Source organism: Clupea harengus, chromosome 12 (assembly GCF_900700415.2).
Source record: "Clupea harengus chromosome 12, Ch_v2.0.2, whole genome shotgun sequence".
Lineage (NCBI taxonomy): Eukaryota > Metazoa > Chordata > Actinopteri > Clupeiformes > Clupeidae > Clupea > Clupea harengus.
In genome coordinates this window covers 23104353-23122181 of record NC_045163.1, presented here as the reverse complement: position 1 = coordinate 23122181, position 17829 = coordinate 23104353, and the positions used below count along the sequence as shown (strand labels likewise).

The 17829-nt window shown below is 42.5% G+C and overlaps 2 protein-coding genes across 4 annotated transcripts in view; both read right to left on the bottom strand.

The window, feature by feature from the left end:
* The window catches only part of LOC105911107 (ras-specific guanine nucleotide-releasing factor RalGPS1-like), an 83082-nt gene extending 78430 nt beyond the window's left edge, over positions 1-4652 (bottom strand). For all 3 annotated transcript variants that reach the window (XM_042709375.1, XM_042709377.1, XM_042709376.1), the window contains exon 1: positions 4151-4652. The gene's annotated coding sequence lies outside the window, so the exon portion shown is untranslated. The remainder of the gene's footprint in view (positions 1-4150) is intronic.
* Positions 4653-6263: 1611 nt separating this feature from the next.
* On the bottom strand, positions 6264-10619 carry zbtb43 (zinc finger and BTB domain containing 43). Its single transcript, XM_012839860.3, has 2 exons — positions 10533-10619; positions 6264-9825 (listed from the first exon to the last, which is right to left on the bottom strand). Exon 2 carries the CDS (start codon positions 9802-9804, stop codon positions 8359-8361), a length of 1446 nt encoding a protein of 481 aa, XP_012695314.2. The 5' UTR covers positions 9805-9825; positions 10533-10619; the 3' UTR covers positions 6264-8358.
* Positions 10620-17829: the final 7210 nt, after the last annotated feature.

Below are 17829 nucleotides of genomic sequence, written 5' to 3'. Positions count from 1 at the left end.
AACACTCCAAGAGTGCGACGGTGAGAGCTGGCGAGCTTCAGTGACCATGAGCGCATCATTCCTGCTCTCCAATCCATGCTAACAATTACACCATTCAAATACACAAAATAAATGTCTAACTGCTGTAGAAAAAGCAATCACATTATGAACTGTAAAACTACTTTATGTCAAGCGCTAACGATGGGGCACAAGCAACAACACGAAAAATGAATGGGGACATGACACCACTGCCGTAACGCAAAGCAGACACACATACAAGTACAAACACGCAGTGTATCTTAGACCAGCGGCTGCCACAGACACTGTATGTATCTGGGTCACAATCTAAGGTTTCATGTCCTTCATTGCCTGCCCTGATGGCTGATGGCGTTTATTTTTTTTAAAGCCACGTGGCCTTTTGGTGGGCCTTCATTTGAGCCGGCTCACCTTTGAGTTGATCGCTGCAGCAGCTATAAATATCAGTCCCTGGTCGGAGAAACCTAAACAAATCATGGCATTGGCCCCAATGGGCTTCAGCTGCAATACCTGTATTTACTGACGTCAGCATTGTACTAACCAAGTGTTTATCTCCTTGCTTTTTGATCAATAGAGTTTGATTTTCCTGCACACGTCTCAGAGCAACCTGAAGAGGATGTGAGAATACGTTTAGTGGAAGAAACAGGGAACATGTCTTTGAAAGTAAAAAAATTAATTAAAAAAAGCATGAAATTCAATAAAAGTAATGAAACTGAACAAAAATCAAGGACAGTACATGTCGGCTACCTAAATATATTTTCCATCTGGGTCTCTAGGTCTCTAGGTCCAACAGTACGCTTCACAAGGAAAGATCCACGAGTGAACACCATTTGTTGCAAAAGCCACACTAAACCCTCACTGCAACTACCATAATAATCACTACAACAAAAATGTCTGCCTACAAGCGAACTGCAAGTGCAAAATGTTTTCTCTGTATAACCAATTGTCCAAGCTAAGAAAGCTAGGAAGCTAAGAAAAATAGGATTAGGACGATCGAATCTGAAAGAGGACTGCTGAGTTCGTGAGTGTGAGCCAAATTTACCGCAATGCTTGGGGATAATCCCCCGGGAGGAGTGAACGTTAGCGGCACGGTGCAGGATTTCACGTACAGAAATGTCACGACTGCACATAAGCAGATCAACAAACTTGTGTCGTGTGCCAATTCCACAGGTCTTACCAGTAAGACGCAACTCAGTGAAGAAAAACAGAAAGCCTTTCTAAATGAATAATAGTAGTCACAATAGTTATATGAGACTTCCGTATTATTCACCCAAACACCCAGACAGAGTCAGAACAGCCTCTGGGCAAGCATAGCTTGTGTTTCACCTGAGCAATGGAGTGTCATGTCAGGGGGGAAAATCACTGCTGGAAACAGAGATCCTTGCATGTCAAAAACTCTGCCAGAAACTCTGACTGCGATGAGGAATGACACCACTGATGACCAGAATTAGGTACACACACACAGACACGCAGACACACAAAACACACACACACACACACACACACACACAGACAGACACAGACACAGACACACACACACATGAGGGGGTGGCAAACAGCAGGCAAACAGACAGCCTTGAGCCGGAAGGGGTGAATAAAATCAATTCTCTCTGGAGAATAAAGAACGATGATCCATCATAAATCAGTCCTCTGAGATCTGGATGCTGCCAAGTGAAATGGGGAGTTTAGAACATTGAAGGAGCATTTTAGAAAACATATCTCTAAATTTATCCTCAAACATTTTTTCTCTGTACATTTTACTCAGAGGAATGTTTATGGGTTCAAACTACTTGTTTAACAACTTACGTGCAAATCATGAGATATTATTTGCTATGCTGAGGTGACACTAAATGCATAGCCTTGCTTTTCGGCAAAACTTTGTATTCACCCCTACAGACTATGGGCCTGTTCCATCAGCATATCAGAAATCTACAGGAAACAAAACATAAAGCACCTGGTGTCAGAACCTCCATACTTGACACAGAGTTACCAATCCTCATGTCAACAACAAGCTATTAACATCAGTCACTGCAGTAAGGAATTTGGTGGTGTAACCCTTCGGTTTCAGGTGGGCACCAGACAGGGAAGCTCTGAAGTGACCAAACTCGTAGTCACCAAAAGAAGTCCCACTGACCCAGTATCTGCTGTTGAGAATGCTCTAGGAATTCCGCCCTGAGGGATGTGGGCATGACTGGAATTCTATACCGGTGACTCACGGTTTGGAGTGATTCCACATCATGATTTAAATGACAATGGAAATCAATAAATGATGAAGTATGCACGTAGGTATTTGAATACCAGGTACAACAATAAAATAAAAATGTAGCTGATGTTAGAGAGAATATGCTAGGTGAAAAAGACAAGTTTTAAGAGCCTTTGAATTTGATAATGGAGTTGAGCGGGAAGTGAGGTCCAGAGTTTAGGTGCATCATAAGAGAAGGCCATTGCACCTGTTGTGGTGAGACTGAGGACTGGTAGTGCCCGTAGACCTGCTGATGATGACCACAAGGAACAAGAGGGAGTGTCGATCTGAAGGAGGTCTATGATGTAGACAGGGGAAAGATTATGAAGAGCTTTGAATGTCATTAATTCGATTTTAAAGTTAATTCGCTGTAATACAGGGAGCCAGTGTAATTCAATCAGCAGGGACGTGACAGGATCAGTGGACTTTCAGCGTGTTATAATCAGTGCCGCAGAGTTCTGGATGATATGGAGCCGGTGGATGAGTTTGTTGGGGAGGCCTGCCAGGATCGCATTGCAACAGTCAAGTCGTGATGCGACCAGAGCATTGACTAGTACTTCTGTGGAGTGCTGTGTTAAAGCAGTTCTCACACACAGAAAGCGAAACAGCCTAGAGGATGTATGCTCACGCATTGAGGAAATGTGATAAAAGTCTCTGCACTTTGCTCACAGATGTAGTGACGTTCATCTACCCACATGGCAGCCGTGGCCTAATCCTACTGCTTACATACTGCTAAAACATGTCATTTCAAAAAAAGATGCGGTAAATTACAGTGTCACTCATATATTTTACCGGTAAGGATGTACCTCCTTCTACTACCTTCTCAGAGCTACTCATCCACTGTATATAGAGGGACCTTTATACTATACAGTCATCCACTGTATGTAGAGGGACCTATATACTATATACAGTCATTGGAGCTACTAATGTGTCAGTTTGCATTGTGTCTTCTTGTTATGGTTCAGGATTGATTGATCATCCTTTTGACCCTGACCCTGATCATGTCCTGACTAATTTGTTATCTGTGTTTTAGTGCCTGCAGTGAGTATGTTTCATTTACAATTACAAATATATATTGATTACTGAATCTGACAAAAAAAAAGAGGCATAACTCACACTCAGTAGCATAACGTTCAACCAATAAAGCAGATCAATCAAGACATGTTGTCCCCTTGCAAGAGCATGCATGCGTCAGATGGTGATCACAGATGCAAGGCAACTAAGCAACTGCCGGAAGTCAAACTGAGACACTGACAGCACTGTTTAGGTTTGACATGCCACTGTCATGTGCCCTATGACTACCGTCTCAGTTTAGAACAACAAGGCGAGGCAACAATAATTTAGACTTAGAGAGTCACTAGATGATCTGATCGGTTATCAATGGGAGAGTGTCAATATGATAAAGGTGTTGCCATCACAACAGCTCCTTGAGGGAAAGACATGTCTGGCATAGGTGCTTCTGAAATAGTAGCGTTAACTTAGTATTGTTTTGTAATCTGCTATGGAAAGCTTCCTTCCAAAAGCAATGCAATAGCTCCAACATTTCACGTCGCATTGCCGATGGTGCAGCTCACTTGCTTTTAGGAGGACTAAGCTTCATTCGTTACGATGGAACATTAGCCATACAAACCAGGCTACACTTTGACGCAGAGATTCATAGGCTAGGCTACGGTGTTGGAGGTGCAGACGTGCTGTGTGTAGGCTATTTCATAAAGGCTATCCACCCTTTGTATTGCATTGTAACTCTTTTGGGCTACCCTATGTTAAGCTCTTGACAAGTGACGCAAGCAAGCACTTGAAACAAGCATGTTGTTCCGTCAGTATGTCAAACGGTCTCCATGCTAAACAGCAAAACATGGTAATTCAACAGAAAATATGTTGGATTTTGCTTACCATTACAAACGCGATGGTAAACCCAGCCTTCCACGAGGCGTGACCAATGATTTGGACTAACGTTACTCCAGAAATATGAAATCCGTCACATTTACCACAAAGCTCATTTCATTTCCACTGAGTACCATAGCCTACTGCGTAACTTTACCTGCGGCGTCCAGAATATATTTAGTGCTAACTGCGACAAACCAATACGGTTCCGTAAAACACAAATCTCTCGTACACAAAATCGCACAGGAAGTGTCAGGTATGTTCTTTGAATTTGACAGAGGGGTAAATTGCCTAATCATTTGCTTAGCTTTACAGCCTGTGAGACTCCGCCTTTTTAGGACGTAAAAGCCAATCAACACAATGGGCCTTGGAAATTTGCACTTCATACGCAGGTGACTCTCCAATCTTACATGGTGAAATAATTCATGAGTGAATACATAAACAATCTGTGTTGTGACACTCGCTGATTTCACAAGTTAGAGACTATAAGCAAAAGGAATGTGGCATAAATCAACGGAGAATGGAAATCCATTCAAGTTCTCAAATTATTATTTTCCCAGGATTTCAGCTATTTTTACTGTCGACACGCAAATGAGACATTCAATATCACATAAATATAATTGCACGCTAATTTATAGACTACTTTTAGACTACATTTATAATTGCTGAGCATCACAAAAACTCACCAGTTTGAAGTTTTTAGTGGATGTTCTTGGACTAGAGAACACTGGGAACTATTGCCTAGCTGTCTGAGATTGACCTCACTGCACTTCAAGTACTCACTCCCATACAACAATGTCAGTACAGCAAAGCAAGCTTTCTACAAACAGCAGCATATTGCTTATCTCATTAAGCACATTCAACTCTAAATGTTATTCATGTAATACAATTATGCATTTTATATTCCCATTGATTGACATATTACACAGCTTATTTATTTAGACTATTCTACCACTTTCAATCAGTTCTCGATCTCTTCCATGTTTATTTATCTGTAACCTTTACATAGAGTCTCACACCAGGCAGCCAGCACCATTGGAACTTTTCAATAGAACCTGCTGCATCCTCGTCTCATCTCCATAGTTACAGTCAGGGCAGGTTTACAGGGCAGGGGATAATGAATGCTTGGTCTGTTCTCTTCCAACAGACATGAAATGGCAATGCAATGAGGATTGTCTAAGAAAATATAACGCTAAACATATTTATTTCATATCAGATGTGGTGGTCCTCAATTTGTGAAATGTGTATTTGTAAAGATGCTATTTATAGTACCCTACTGGCTATGCTTCAATGAAGTTAGTTAAGACAGATGTCTCCGTGAGGAGACATATCATGTCACATCAGTACGCCTTCACCAAAATCTCATGACATCATCATGTCCACACAGATGGTCACCCTTGGTCCACTCTCTGCAACCCAAACATAACTGCCTGGGGCAACAGTGGTTCAGGAGGTGGGGAGGGGGCAATAGTAATTCAGGAGGTGGGTGGGGGGCAATAGTGGTTCAGGAGGTGGGGGCGATAGTGGTTCAGGAGGAGGGGGGCAATAGTGGTTCAGGAGGTGGGGGCGATAGTGGTTCAGAAGGTAAAGGAGTTGTTCAGCAATTGGAGGGATGCTAGTTCGATCCCGAGTCCTCTTCATCAAATGTCAAACCTTAGATAGTAGCTTCTGTCATCGGTCTATGAACGGGTAGATGCCTGAGACATTCATCTGTACAGCACTTTGAGTGCTCCGAGTAGAAGAACTGTCTATCCGATTTGTATCCATAACTGCCTTCCTTGGGACCTAAATTATTTAGTGCACTGCATTCTGACTTACCAAACCCTACTTCACCCCTCCTGTGAATATAAAGGTCTATCTAATTTCATAAATTACTTTCACAATGAAATGCAAGATGTAGCTTTTTGTAAGATGGTTCTCCTCAAGCTGCTCTCCATCATACAGAAACATTTCAGAACCACGGAGCTCTACATCACAATCTAACCAACCTATGAGTGTAGCAATATAAACTGGGACTGAGATTTTAAAAAGCTGTGATATTTTAGAAGGTGATCATTATTTCTCTAACATATCAACAAACTAAAGGTTGATTTGTTCATTGCCAAACAAACACAAACACACATTTCCAAACAAAAAGACAATATTTATTGCTGAACCCGTCTGTACAAAACTTTTGTATTCTTCTATAAGAAGAAAAAAAATCATAAAACTGTTAATGCATTGGGAATTCTTAAAAAAAAAGAAGAAGAAAAAAACGACACACTATTAAGACATGGAACGAAGATATCCTCTTGAGATGCCCCCTTGAGGTAGTTATAATTTGGCTGTGAAATGTATATCCCAAATAAGATTATCGAAGAACAATTTTGTTAGGGTGTCCATGATTTCAATTGGATTTTCAGACATTTTGTTGAAATTTTACAGAAAGAGGAAGACATTTCCTTTGACGAAGAAACCGTGATCGATTTTCTCGTCAGCATAGACCCCCTTACATAAATGGCTAAATAAACATGGCTAAATAAACATTTCAGAACTAGGTATTAGAAAAGTTGTCATGATCGCTTAATTTAGCCATAACTTAATTTGATCTATAAATATGGTCACATCAGTTTTAAACACTGAATTAATACTTTTTTAAAGGGTTTTTAAAGGACATGAAGCGCCTACTGCCTTTCTTCTTGCTCTTTTCTGTCAATGTATTATGCCCCAAGGGTTTGATCCGCATAGACAGAGAACTCAGTTTTTGATTTTACCATAAGAAACTGAATGATTGTCCTTCACTCTACATACGACTATCTAATGACCTGCAAAAAGGCAAAATAAAGACACAATTCAGGTTACACAAATCTCATTATTTTACAATTTAAAAAATATTTTATCTGAAAATGAATCAACAAGTCAGGATCAAATATGACAAATAGGCTATACGTGTTGAAGTCTCAACAGTGTCTTCCAAGCACCCAGGCACTGAGAATGTATACATATCGATGAGAACTTCACCATCCTACACTGAAATGTACAGAAACCTGTTTCCTGATTCCAACATCATTCGAGGAAATTTCAAGAGGCAAGGATAGAAATCAAATGATTTCTTAAAAAAAAAAAACACACACAGAGATTGGAGTAGAAATACCAATGTTATAAAAGTTATTCGTGACAGTAGCCTTATTTCAATGGAACCCCCCACACATACACAAACTACCCGTTTTTATTAATTTGATCTAAATGATCAGATTCTCAATGTAAATACTAACTCTACATAAATACACTTTGCCTTTGTATTACTTTTTACATTTGGATATAGGCAGAAAACTGTACATTTAAATATCCCCAAAGCGGTCCATGAGGTTTAATTGTGAATGAGGTTTCTTGTTCATCACATCTCAAGAATTCCTTTCAGCAGATCATTCAGAAAATTTAGAATCTCTCTTAAGCCTATGAATCAGAAGTGATGATTTAGAATACTAAATCATTGAAATGAAAATAAGGCAGTACCTCTCTACTGTCTTCTATTGATTTCAGAGGGTGAGGTGCTTTGTTTCTGTACTCAGCTGTACTGTTTTATTCTACCCCGTATGCTGGCTTACACAAACGGAGGTAACAGGAGAGGGTAATGGCATCTATGATTGAAATAGAGAACATCTTTTTAAAAAACGAAGTCGGTATTGTACCACAGAATGGTTAAATAAACACCATTGCTTAAGTAAACACCATTGCTATTTGCCAGAAAAATGGCGCCTTCCTAAAATGCAAAATGATCACGAGTGAACAAAAAAACGCCTTGAACTCTCAGCATCAAAATGGGAACACTTAATTGCTTTTCCGCAGACACTATATAATGTCATGTACTCAGACACATGTACCGAATCATGTACCGAACACATATTGTTTTCCCTGTATTTGCTTAAGCACACATTTGTTTTGTTTTGCCAGCACCTGGTTTGACAGTCTGGAAATACTCTGGAAAAACAAAAACCTGAACAGATGTCTTACATCTCAATGGTGTGCCTTCAAAACATCTTAAATAAAACCACTGATGGACCGTTAAACAAATCGGATAGACAAACACTTGAGACACTTTGAGGTGCCGACAAAGATGGCACCACAACTCAGAGAAGAAGGTCCTGAACAAAGTGACTTTGTCCCTGAATCAGCTCTAAACCTAGACCCACCACCACACCACTTAAGCCCCTCACTTCTGGCCTGAGATCAGCAGATCAGCAGACGCTCTGCTCTGCGGCGGGCCGCTTGGCCTGGTGAGCCCTTTTGCAGGAGGCGGTGTGGCGGTTGAAGCTGTCTCTCCACATGAAGCGCTTGGAGCAGAGGTTGCACTCGTACGGCTTGATGCCGGTGTGGATCTTCATGTGACCCACCAGGTGGTGCTTCATCTTGAAGCTCTTGCCGCACACGGCGCAGCCGTACGGCCGGAGACCCAGGTGCATGCTCATGTGCCGGTCGCGCTGGCTCTTGTGGGTGAAGCTCTTGCCACACTGGCACGGGTACAGCTTGTAGACCCCCGACCCAAAACCGGAGTTGGACGTGTCATCCTGGGCGCCGGCATCCATCCCATCTTCATCATCATCGCCGCCTCCTCCTCCTCCTCCTCTTCCCGGGTCCAGATCCAGAGGGCTGTGTTTCACCGCACTGGGAGATCCTCCACCTCTGTCATTGGAGAAGCGATCCATGGAGGTGCCGTAGAAGTCCAGGGGGTCGTCGAAGGAGCGATCACAATCCAGGCTCTCCTCCAGCTCACTGACCAGCTTCTCATCCACACTGTCCTCTGCGGAGTGCATGGAGGAGGTCCCCTGGTGGTGATGGGGCAGGCCCAGCTGCTCTGAGTCCGTGCTGGCTGTCTCAGCATTGAACAGGCTACTGCAGTCTTCGCGGCACGACCTCTCCGTTTTCACCTGCGTCCACTTCCTGTGCCCCATGATGCTCGGCGGGACATAGACGGGTCTGGATCTGGGGAACTCCGCCTCTGCGTCTCCGTTCTCGCTGGCCGACTCCTCCCTGTCAGGCGGCGGGGAACCGTTGCCACTAGGGGGCGCTCCAAGCTCCAGCGCCTGCGGAGAGAAGCTCTCCTCTAGCAGCTGCTCGAAGTCTGACGAATCTTTACAGGTAGCCATCCTGCTAAATCCCTCACTCCCTCCAACACCAGTGCCATCCGAGCAAGCCTCATCACCTCTGTCACCATGGTGACTCTCACCATCAGGGGACGGATGCTGTTGAGCTTGGCTGCTGCGCCTGCACCCCAGTCCCAACGAGGTTTTATGTGAACGTGACGTGTTTCCTTCTAAAAGCTCGGTGCACTTGTCCACGACGTGCCACATCTGCAGGAAGCTGGCCGCTGTGAGAAAGGCAACCACTTCACACGTGGGCAAGGTGAGAGACCCGGTGTAGCAGGACTGCAGCAGCCCCTCAAACACGCACGGGTTCATCACCTCTGGCAGCACCACCCGCGCACTGTTCTTAAGCAGGACCTGGTCACAGAAATACGGCGAGCTGGCTGCCAAGACAGCACGGTGCGCACGGTACTGATGGCCCCCAATGCTCACGATAATGTCACACAGCTGGCCCCTCTGACGCTGCTGGTTGAGTTTCTGCAGGATGGAGCACGAGAAGTCGGGGAACTCGACGCGCAATGCTTTTGTGTCAGATTCCATAGCTGGTAGACTCTACAATGGCTGCAAAACAATATGAACAAATGTACATTTTTCAACTGCACACGTGGACAGTTTGTAAAGTATACCTGTGGAAGGATCCCAGATGCCCCTGATGTAAAGTTCAGTATACATAATAGCCTGAGTATGACACTAAGCATATATTAAGATAAATGAGAGTGAATTAATCATTTAGTTTTTCTAGTCCAGTAATACAGGCCCACCTATAGGAACTTGATCAGATATTTATAGTATGTTGTCAATACAGTTATTTATCACCAAGATGTGGCTTCTAAGTAAATAAATAGATACATTATGTTCTAATACATATTGAATACATAAAAAATAACAGTGCGTGTCTTTTGTGTAATGATAAAATTAGAGCATATTAGGCATATCCTTATGTAAATTACATTTGCTACCAGTGGATATATATAGTAGATGTTACATTCTCAAGTCATTAAAGTGTTAAACATCCTTTGTATCCGGAGACAAGACCACTATGATTAGCTGCAAAACACTTTTAGATAAAGTGGGAAATTCCCTATTTCAGCAAATTAAAGCAAATAGCTTAGCTTGCAAGCTAGCATTGCACGGTGCACTACCGCCTAGCTAGAAAGGCGCGCCCCGTTGGTTTATGCAGACCAATGTGTCTATCTAGTTTTAGCATCTTCGGTGAGGTAGATGTAGACGTTTCAATATCAGATTAGTAAGATTCACTGTTAACTCACCTGCATAAGCATTGTTAATTGGCGAATTCGAATCCACAGCTGCCTCCCTTCCGAGTTCCACCGGATTTCGCCTTGGGTACGTCATCACGCGGCTGTCTCGCATGGCGCGTAACAAGAAGTGTAAACAAACACACCCCCTTACTGGGGTTGCCAGATATTTTCAAAGCTTGTGGAAGTGGAACGATAGCAACGCAGTTCAATATGCCATAATAAACACCGTTTTAAAAGAGTTTCCTTTAGAGAACGATTAATATCGTTTTTGTATTCACACAAAGATTAGCTCAAGTCACTTTAATCTGAATAAACAAATCAAGGCCCTGCACTCTATAATGACATTGGCAGAGAAAATATTCTATATTTAGCCTAAAATATAGCCTATTATCAACGGAAAGATGTTATGGTCAATGCCATGTAGGGCCTTAAACCCTCCAAAAAGTTCCACAGGTAACCAAGGCAGAGTGTTCAATTTCTAAGCAATTGTACATGAGAGGCGGTGAGAAGTGGTGTATGGAAAATATACAGCTTCAACAGACATTGCTGACATTGGCTGGCACAAAGAACTCAATATCACTGCATTTTTTTATTTAATTTTTCACTTTTTTGTGGTAAATGTATGGTGGATACAGATATCAACAAGAGTTGCTCAACATAGGCATGCACTGCCATTATATCTTTGTAGATATGTGACTTCCCTTGACAGCACAATGCTACACAAAGAAAAGCAGAAGACTTACCTTTATGTTTGTCAGCCCTATGGAAAATATAGTGAAAACCTTTTGCAACAGATTCAACTGTTGTAGTCCACAGTATGAATGTAATCTGGTGAATTTGGACAAAGAAACCATCCTGGATGAATGAATGAATCAATACTGCATTGTATTATCAGAGGTAAAAAGATTATCAACACACCATATGAAACTTGAAACATATAAAGTATAGCCTTTTAAATTTGTCGATTACATTTAAACAGTATGGGCAAAATGTGGCAACCGAGAGGAACCACAGATTACCTACGCGTGAAGTAGGCAACTTGCTGATTGGTTGTTTCAACCCATAAAATGCCGATTTTGTAAAATTGGTAATTATGTCAGTATTAACATCAGTATTGTGTTTCATCACAGTACAGCCATATAATTTAGCTGAACCTACAGGTAAAATATACATTCAAGTGTACTGTACCTCTTTACGTATTTTTTTCCCCAATACATTTTACTTATAGGTGTAGTTTTAATGTAGAATACTTTACACTCTTACTCGAGTACATTTACGATAATAAAATTGCAAAAAAAAATCGTATAATTCATTACATGAAGCTTGGCTGCACATGCATAAACGCAGACGACGCATTGGCCTCTGGTTCATTCGTCACCGGGCACTTGAACCAGGGCATGAACCAGGACACTTGAAAGTGAAAATCTATGGAAGTCAATCACAAAACATTAGTCACTGAGGGGAGATCAGTGGGAAAATGGGCTGCACGGGAGTGTGCGAATCATGGCACTTTCCAGACGTATGGGAATTACCATTTACACGTAAAAATGTTTGTTTGCTGTCGTACGTGTCGTTAGTGTAGTGAAAGTGTTCGCTCATTGTCATTGCTATGCTGAGTCGCGTTTGGAGAGGCTATTCATCGATAATAGGCCTACAAGATTATAGGTCAGCCTACATTTTTTTTATTTGGTGGAATGTGATGTAGTACTAGACTGTCATATTGTTATATTTTGGGCATTACCCCAAATGAGATACATTTTTACTCCTACTCAAGTCATTATTATCATAAAGTAACAATATTTATGCTTTTGCTTTCTCTATCCACCTAATACTTGCAACATCATGCCATCAACAGCCACAGAATCAGGAATGAAGTTCACATAACGTCTATGATTTAAAAGGGAATCCAAAAATGTCAGGACCACGCTGTGGTGCATAGCACCAAGAGGGAAAAACATAATTATTCTAATGTGCAGGTTAAAAAATCATTATGCGTTGTGTGTGTGTGTTGTCACAGTATTACCGTCAAGAATGACAGTACTGGAAAGAGGCCTACCACCTGTTTGCCACTAGATGGCAGGACTGTAACACGTCTATTTGTTATTACAGCGAGGAGAGGGGAGAGGCCACAGAAAGAGACGAATGTCAAATACTCTCTCGCTCTCTCTCTCTCTCTTCAAATTATCTCTGTAGCGGTAAAGTTACTTTGTCAGTTTCTTGCTCCATCGTTCTATTGTTCCATTCCCAGAATCGGACCATGTTTACCACAGTATAGGCTTTCACTAAATACTAAAGCATTTCTTTGTGGTCATAAAATCACTTCAGTTTATGCCCCGCAATGACTTCATCTCTATAAGTCTACCAGTTCACCCCATCACTCTCATGTCTATTAGTACATTGTCCTATGGTCATGACTGCCTCTCTCTCTCTCTCTCTCTTTCTCTCTCTCTCTCTCCCTCTTGTGTGCTTTCTCTCAGAAGTCACCCTACCAATGCCTCATGGTCATCATGGATACGAACAACAGTGGGCACTATACTGCCAAGGATGTGAGCAAACTATAACTACACAGGGACAAAGGCCCACGTATGTGGCATTGATGTAATGACCAGAAGCAAGTCTAACAAGGGGAAGAAAGATGAATGCAGGCGGTGACTTATCACTTGAAACATTGTAAAAGATGATCTTCTTAGTTTTCGTTTAACTCAGACAAAAATTACAAAAAGTACAGAATGAGCCTAAATTATGCTGACAGAAATTAGGTAGAAAAGCACATATCTGACTGGAAAAAAGAGAGTTTGACAACATGTGTTCAGTTATTCTTTATACAGTTGCCATGTATACTGTATGTGTATGGAATAAATACATAAATCACCTTTTAGCTGGATTGTTGCATATTCCTCACATCAACAATTCATTTTAATTCACGGAATTGTTTTCGGAATTGTGTTAAATCAAAATTCCCAAGAGCTCCACCACTACTTTATGATTTCTCCTCAGGATATGGATGAAACCAAACACCCGGTTTAATTGGCAGTTGATGAATAATTCCACATGGTCCCATCCTTGACAACTTTTGTTGCCTCTCTCAGACAGTCACACCCAGACAAATGGACGAGAAAATATACGATGCACAAATGCGACTTCACATGAACACATTTATACACACCGACACAGAGATGTATGACAAGACAACACAGAACTACACAGGCATGCAGATAGTCTGACACACACAATGTGTCAGTGCCTGCTAATTCCCAGTAAATTACTCCTCCGGTGCTAATTAGCGGCTGGCGGGGGCTGAGCCTTGTTTGGCTGACCGAACCTGAGCTGCCGGAGCTCATCTTTCTGCTAATGAGCACTGCTCATTTCTGGATGTGAGTGTGTGCACACACTACAGCATGCATTTAAGAAACACAAACACACACACACACACACACACACACACACACAGACTACACACAGCTGGAATGTTACTGTTGTATTTGTAAAAAAAAACTGAGATCATAAACAGAGCAATCGAGATACAGTGCAGTAAAAGTATTCCCAGGATGCCACACTGACACCAATGGCAGAAGCCAAAGTGGAAACACATACACAAAGAGGGCCGAAGAGAGAGAGAGAGAGAGAGAGAGAGAGAGAGAGAGAGAGAGGGCTGATTGGTTCTGTTTCATAAATGCACAACACTGTTTTATGTGTTATTTCATCATCTGGTATGTATGTCCCATAGAGATACTGTATGCTTTTGTTCTGCAAGATTTAAACCCTACACAAAATACACATCCTATCAAGACAAAGGTGGGAAACACCCCCGTTCACACACAGCCACACTCAAACAGATACACACACACACTGCCAAACCTGCACATAAAACACCAAACAGACCTATCACCAGCTGCTTGTAAGACCGTCAGGAGCACAACAGAGCATAGCCACTACTGACCTTGATGTTATTTGTACATTAAGGCAGTACTGACAGACCTGTGAGGGAGTGGGTGTTTTTGTACGGGAAGGGTCAAAAATGAAGTGCTGTTGTCATATTTACGTTCACTTTAATTTGCTTTTAGCAGAGGCAATGTCCACGTCTGTAACCTATTAAAATTATTGACTTTAATATGATTCAGATCCAGATTCATACACAGATGAAACTTGTTTGAGACAAGAAAGTGTTTTTGAAGGGAGCAAAAGAGGCAATCTGTGTCGCAACCCCCTCAAAGCCGACCAGCTTCAGTGCCTGCTCTTTTTCCATCCCTCTGCTCCCTTGTGCTGTTCTTTTTATTTTCAAAGAATTCATTTTTTTTTTTTTTTTAAGTAACTGAACTTCAGACCTTCAGTGTGCCAAGAGAGCACATAGACACACACTCTGCCAACTGCACGAGGACACTCTGTCCTTCATCAAATTGTTTGCAATGAGTACGAGGGAGAGGAGTAGAGAAAAAAGGAGAAAGAGAGAGAAGGGTGTGGGAACAGAAGTAGCTAAATCATGATGTGTGTGTGTGTGTGTGTGTGTGTGTGTGTGTGTGTGTGTGTGTGTGTGTGTGTGTGTGTGTGTGTGTGTGTGTGTGTGTGTGTGTGTGTGTGTGTGTGTGTGTAGCTAAATCAGATGTCATGATGTCTGTGTGTGATGACAATGACCTGCTTCTCAAAAACGGACAGGAAGACACATCTGCCTGAGCTATTTATCTGAGCTAAGATAAATGAACAGATCCCACATTAACATTATCATTGTTAAACATACATTATCAAAGTCTAAAATACACTTCTGTTATGGCACCCTAGTCCAGACTGAAGAATCCAGGCTAGCGTCTAACTGCCAGCTTCAGCACAAAGGTATTATCCATTGTTATCCCTGCCATACGTCAAGCTGCCTGTAGCAGCATTGGTGAATGTTGAATATGAGATGGGTGTGTGGGTGTTGGTGCAAAGTGTTTGTGTTACATGCTTGTGAGTCCGATGTTTCTCAGAGATGTGCATGCAAGAGGGACAGAAAGTGTGTGTGTGTGTGTGTGTATGTGTGTGTGTGTGTGTGTCCACAGGCGTGAGAGAGCATTAGAGAGTAAAAGAAAAGTAAAGAGAGAGACTTTATTTTATACTTTATTGTATTACTTGTGTGTGTGTGTGTGTATGTGGGTGTGTGTGTGTGTGTGTGTGTGTGTGTGTGTGTGTGTGTGTGTGTGTGTGTGTGTGTGTGTGTGTGTGTGTTTATGCCTTAGAGATTTGGGCCTTGGAGGTTCAGCTGAGACCCACCAAGGACAAACTATTGATTGGTGCCGCACTACTGGCAGCTCTCTAACCAAAGGTTTACGCTGTTCTCTCTGAATCACACACACACCTCCTCTCAGTGTGTCAGGTAGTGTGTCCACCTGATCTTACATAATGACCTCAACGATCACCTCCAGATGCTGTGGTAATGAGGCGTACAGAGTTGTTTTCAATAGGAATAGGCGAATGTCATTCATGAGTTCATGAACTGGTTAAGGACTTCCTGTTAACCTTCTGAACACTCCTCCAATAGGTTTCTGCATCAGTGAACACCTCCATCACTCGAAGACATTAGAGCATCAACATCCACACAGCTCTCTCCGACCCACAAACAGACCCTGGCTCACACAATAGAAACAGTTACAGTTCTGTGAATGTTGTGTGTTTGTGGAGGGGTGGTTATGTCATCAAAGGTATTCAGGTTCACTGAAGCACAGTACAAATGATCTTATCATGGCACAGATAATGCCAATTACAAACTTGGCAAAAATCAATATCTCTTGTGTAAGATAAAAGTAATGCACACGCACATTCTTACACACACAAATTCAACCAACTTTCAAAAGAGACCTTAAGTCTCATTAAAAGAAATGAAGCCCAATTAAACATGCGATTGTTGCCAACTATGGCGTTGGCTAGGTTTCAGAAATTACAAATTGGTTTGTCAGAAGAAAGGCTACTGTGTTGGCGACGGTCCACTCAAGATTCTGCTGTGATATACACTTTACAGGACGTCCCAACATGGGAGGGGAAGACTGGTCTCTGTCACGCCGTTCCTTTAAGCGGCGCGTGGTCAGTTGATCAGCCGGCTGAGTTTCGAGCCAGAGAGAAGAGGCAGCGCATCTGGGCTCGAGCCCACAGATAAAAAGCTCAGAGTGATTGAAAGTGATAGAGACGGGATTGTACACTGTGTGTATGACAGCGAGAGACAGGGGGAGAGAAAGAGAGGGAGAGAAAGAGAGGGAGAGAAAAGGAGAGAGAGAAAGGGAGGGAGAGAGAATTAGTGTGAGAGAAAGAGAGAGCGCATTAGTGTGCGTGCGCGCGTGTGTGTGTGTTTGGGGGGGGGGAGGATTTTCCATGTGGCTTTTTTTCTTGCTGCCCTTGAGCATCCAGGGCATAGCCGCGCGCTTGCATTTGGAGCTGAAGTGCAAGAGGTGCAGCAGTTACGGGTTGCCCTAAGTATTTTTCTTACTTTTGATGCGGGTTCATCGCTTGACTTTTAAATTCCCCTTGTTTTGGTGATTGTTTTCAGAACCAGGGCGATGTCCCGTCGCTGCCTGCCAAGTGGCAAGTGATAGTGAGAATAGCCGGAATGAAAAATCGCCAGCAGAGAACAGAAAATACACCAACTCCACGGAAGGCAGTGACTCGACGTTACTGAGGGAGAAGGCTTTACGACACAGTTGTAGTGGAGCTCTGGTTTACTGGAATATACGTTTACACTGCACAGCAAGTTCGTTCCCAATGACTTAGGTGAGTAGCACTTAACATCTCCTCTGTCCCACGCGCCTCGGGTGTGGATGGGCAATGCCTACGCTCCAGGTGCACGCAGGGCGTTGGCGAGAGATATTTAAAATTATTTTAAAAGTGAATACATTTAATTCTTCCAATTTACGCCCTTAGAAAAGGCTATGAATTTGTCTTGTGTGGACTTGGGATATCTACAAAATGTAGTCTCTACGGTTGCTTTGGAAGTCTTTACTATCTTTTCTCACTTCCATTGCTGTCTGGAGGAGAGAGATACTGTGTGTGTGTATGTGTGTGGGTGTGTGAGTGTAACTTTTTTTGAACGTGCTGTCTCACTCAGGTGGTAGTGATAGTTCACTGAAATCTGAAGGCTAAGCTTGCACTGATGTCATGTCCTCCCTGTGATCATTCATGATGCTGGTGTCAGCAGTGGGCTTTGCAGGCTGAAATCACTCATCCACAGATGAGAGACACATGGGAAATATTCGTCTGAAGTTTGAAGTGGCACCCTGGGTCCTAAAGCAAGCTCTGTTCATCAGCAGTATCAGTGTGTGTGTGTGTGTGTGTGTGTGTGTCTGTC

Bases quoted from the DNA above. Each gene is read 5' to 3' on its own strand.
- zbtb43 (XM_012839860.3), bottom strand. From the start codon at position 9,804: ATGGAATCTGACACAAAAGCATTGCGCGTCGAGTTCCCCGACTTCTCG.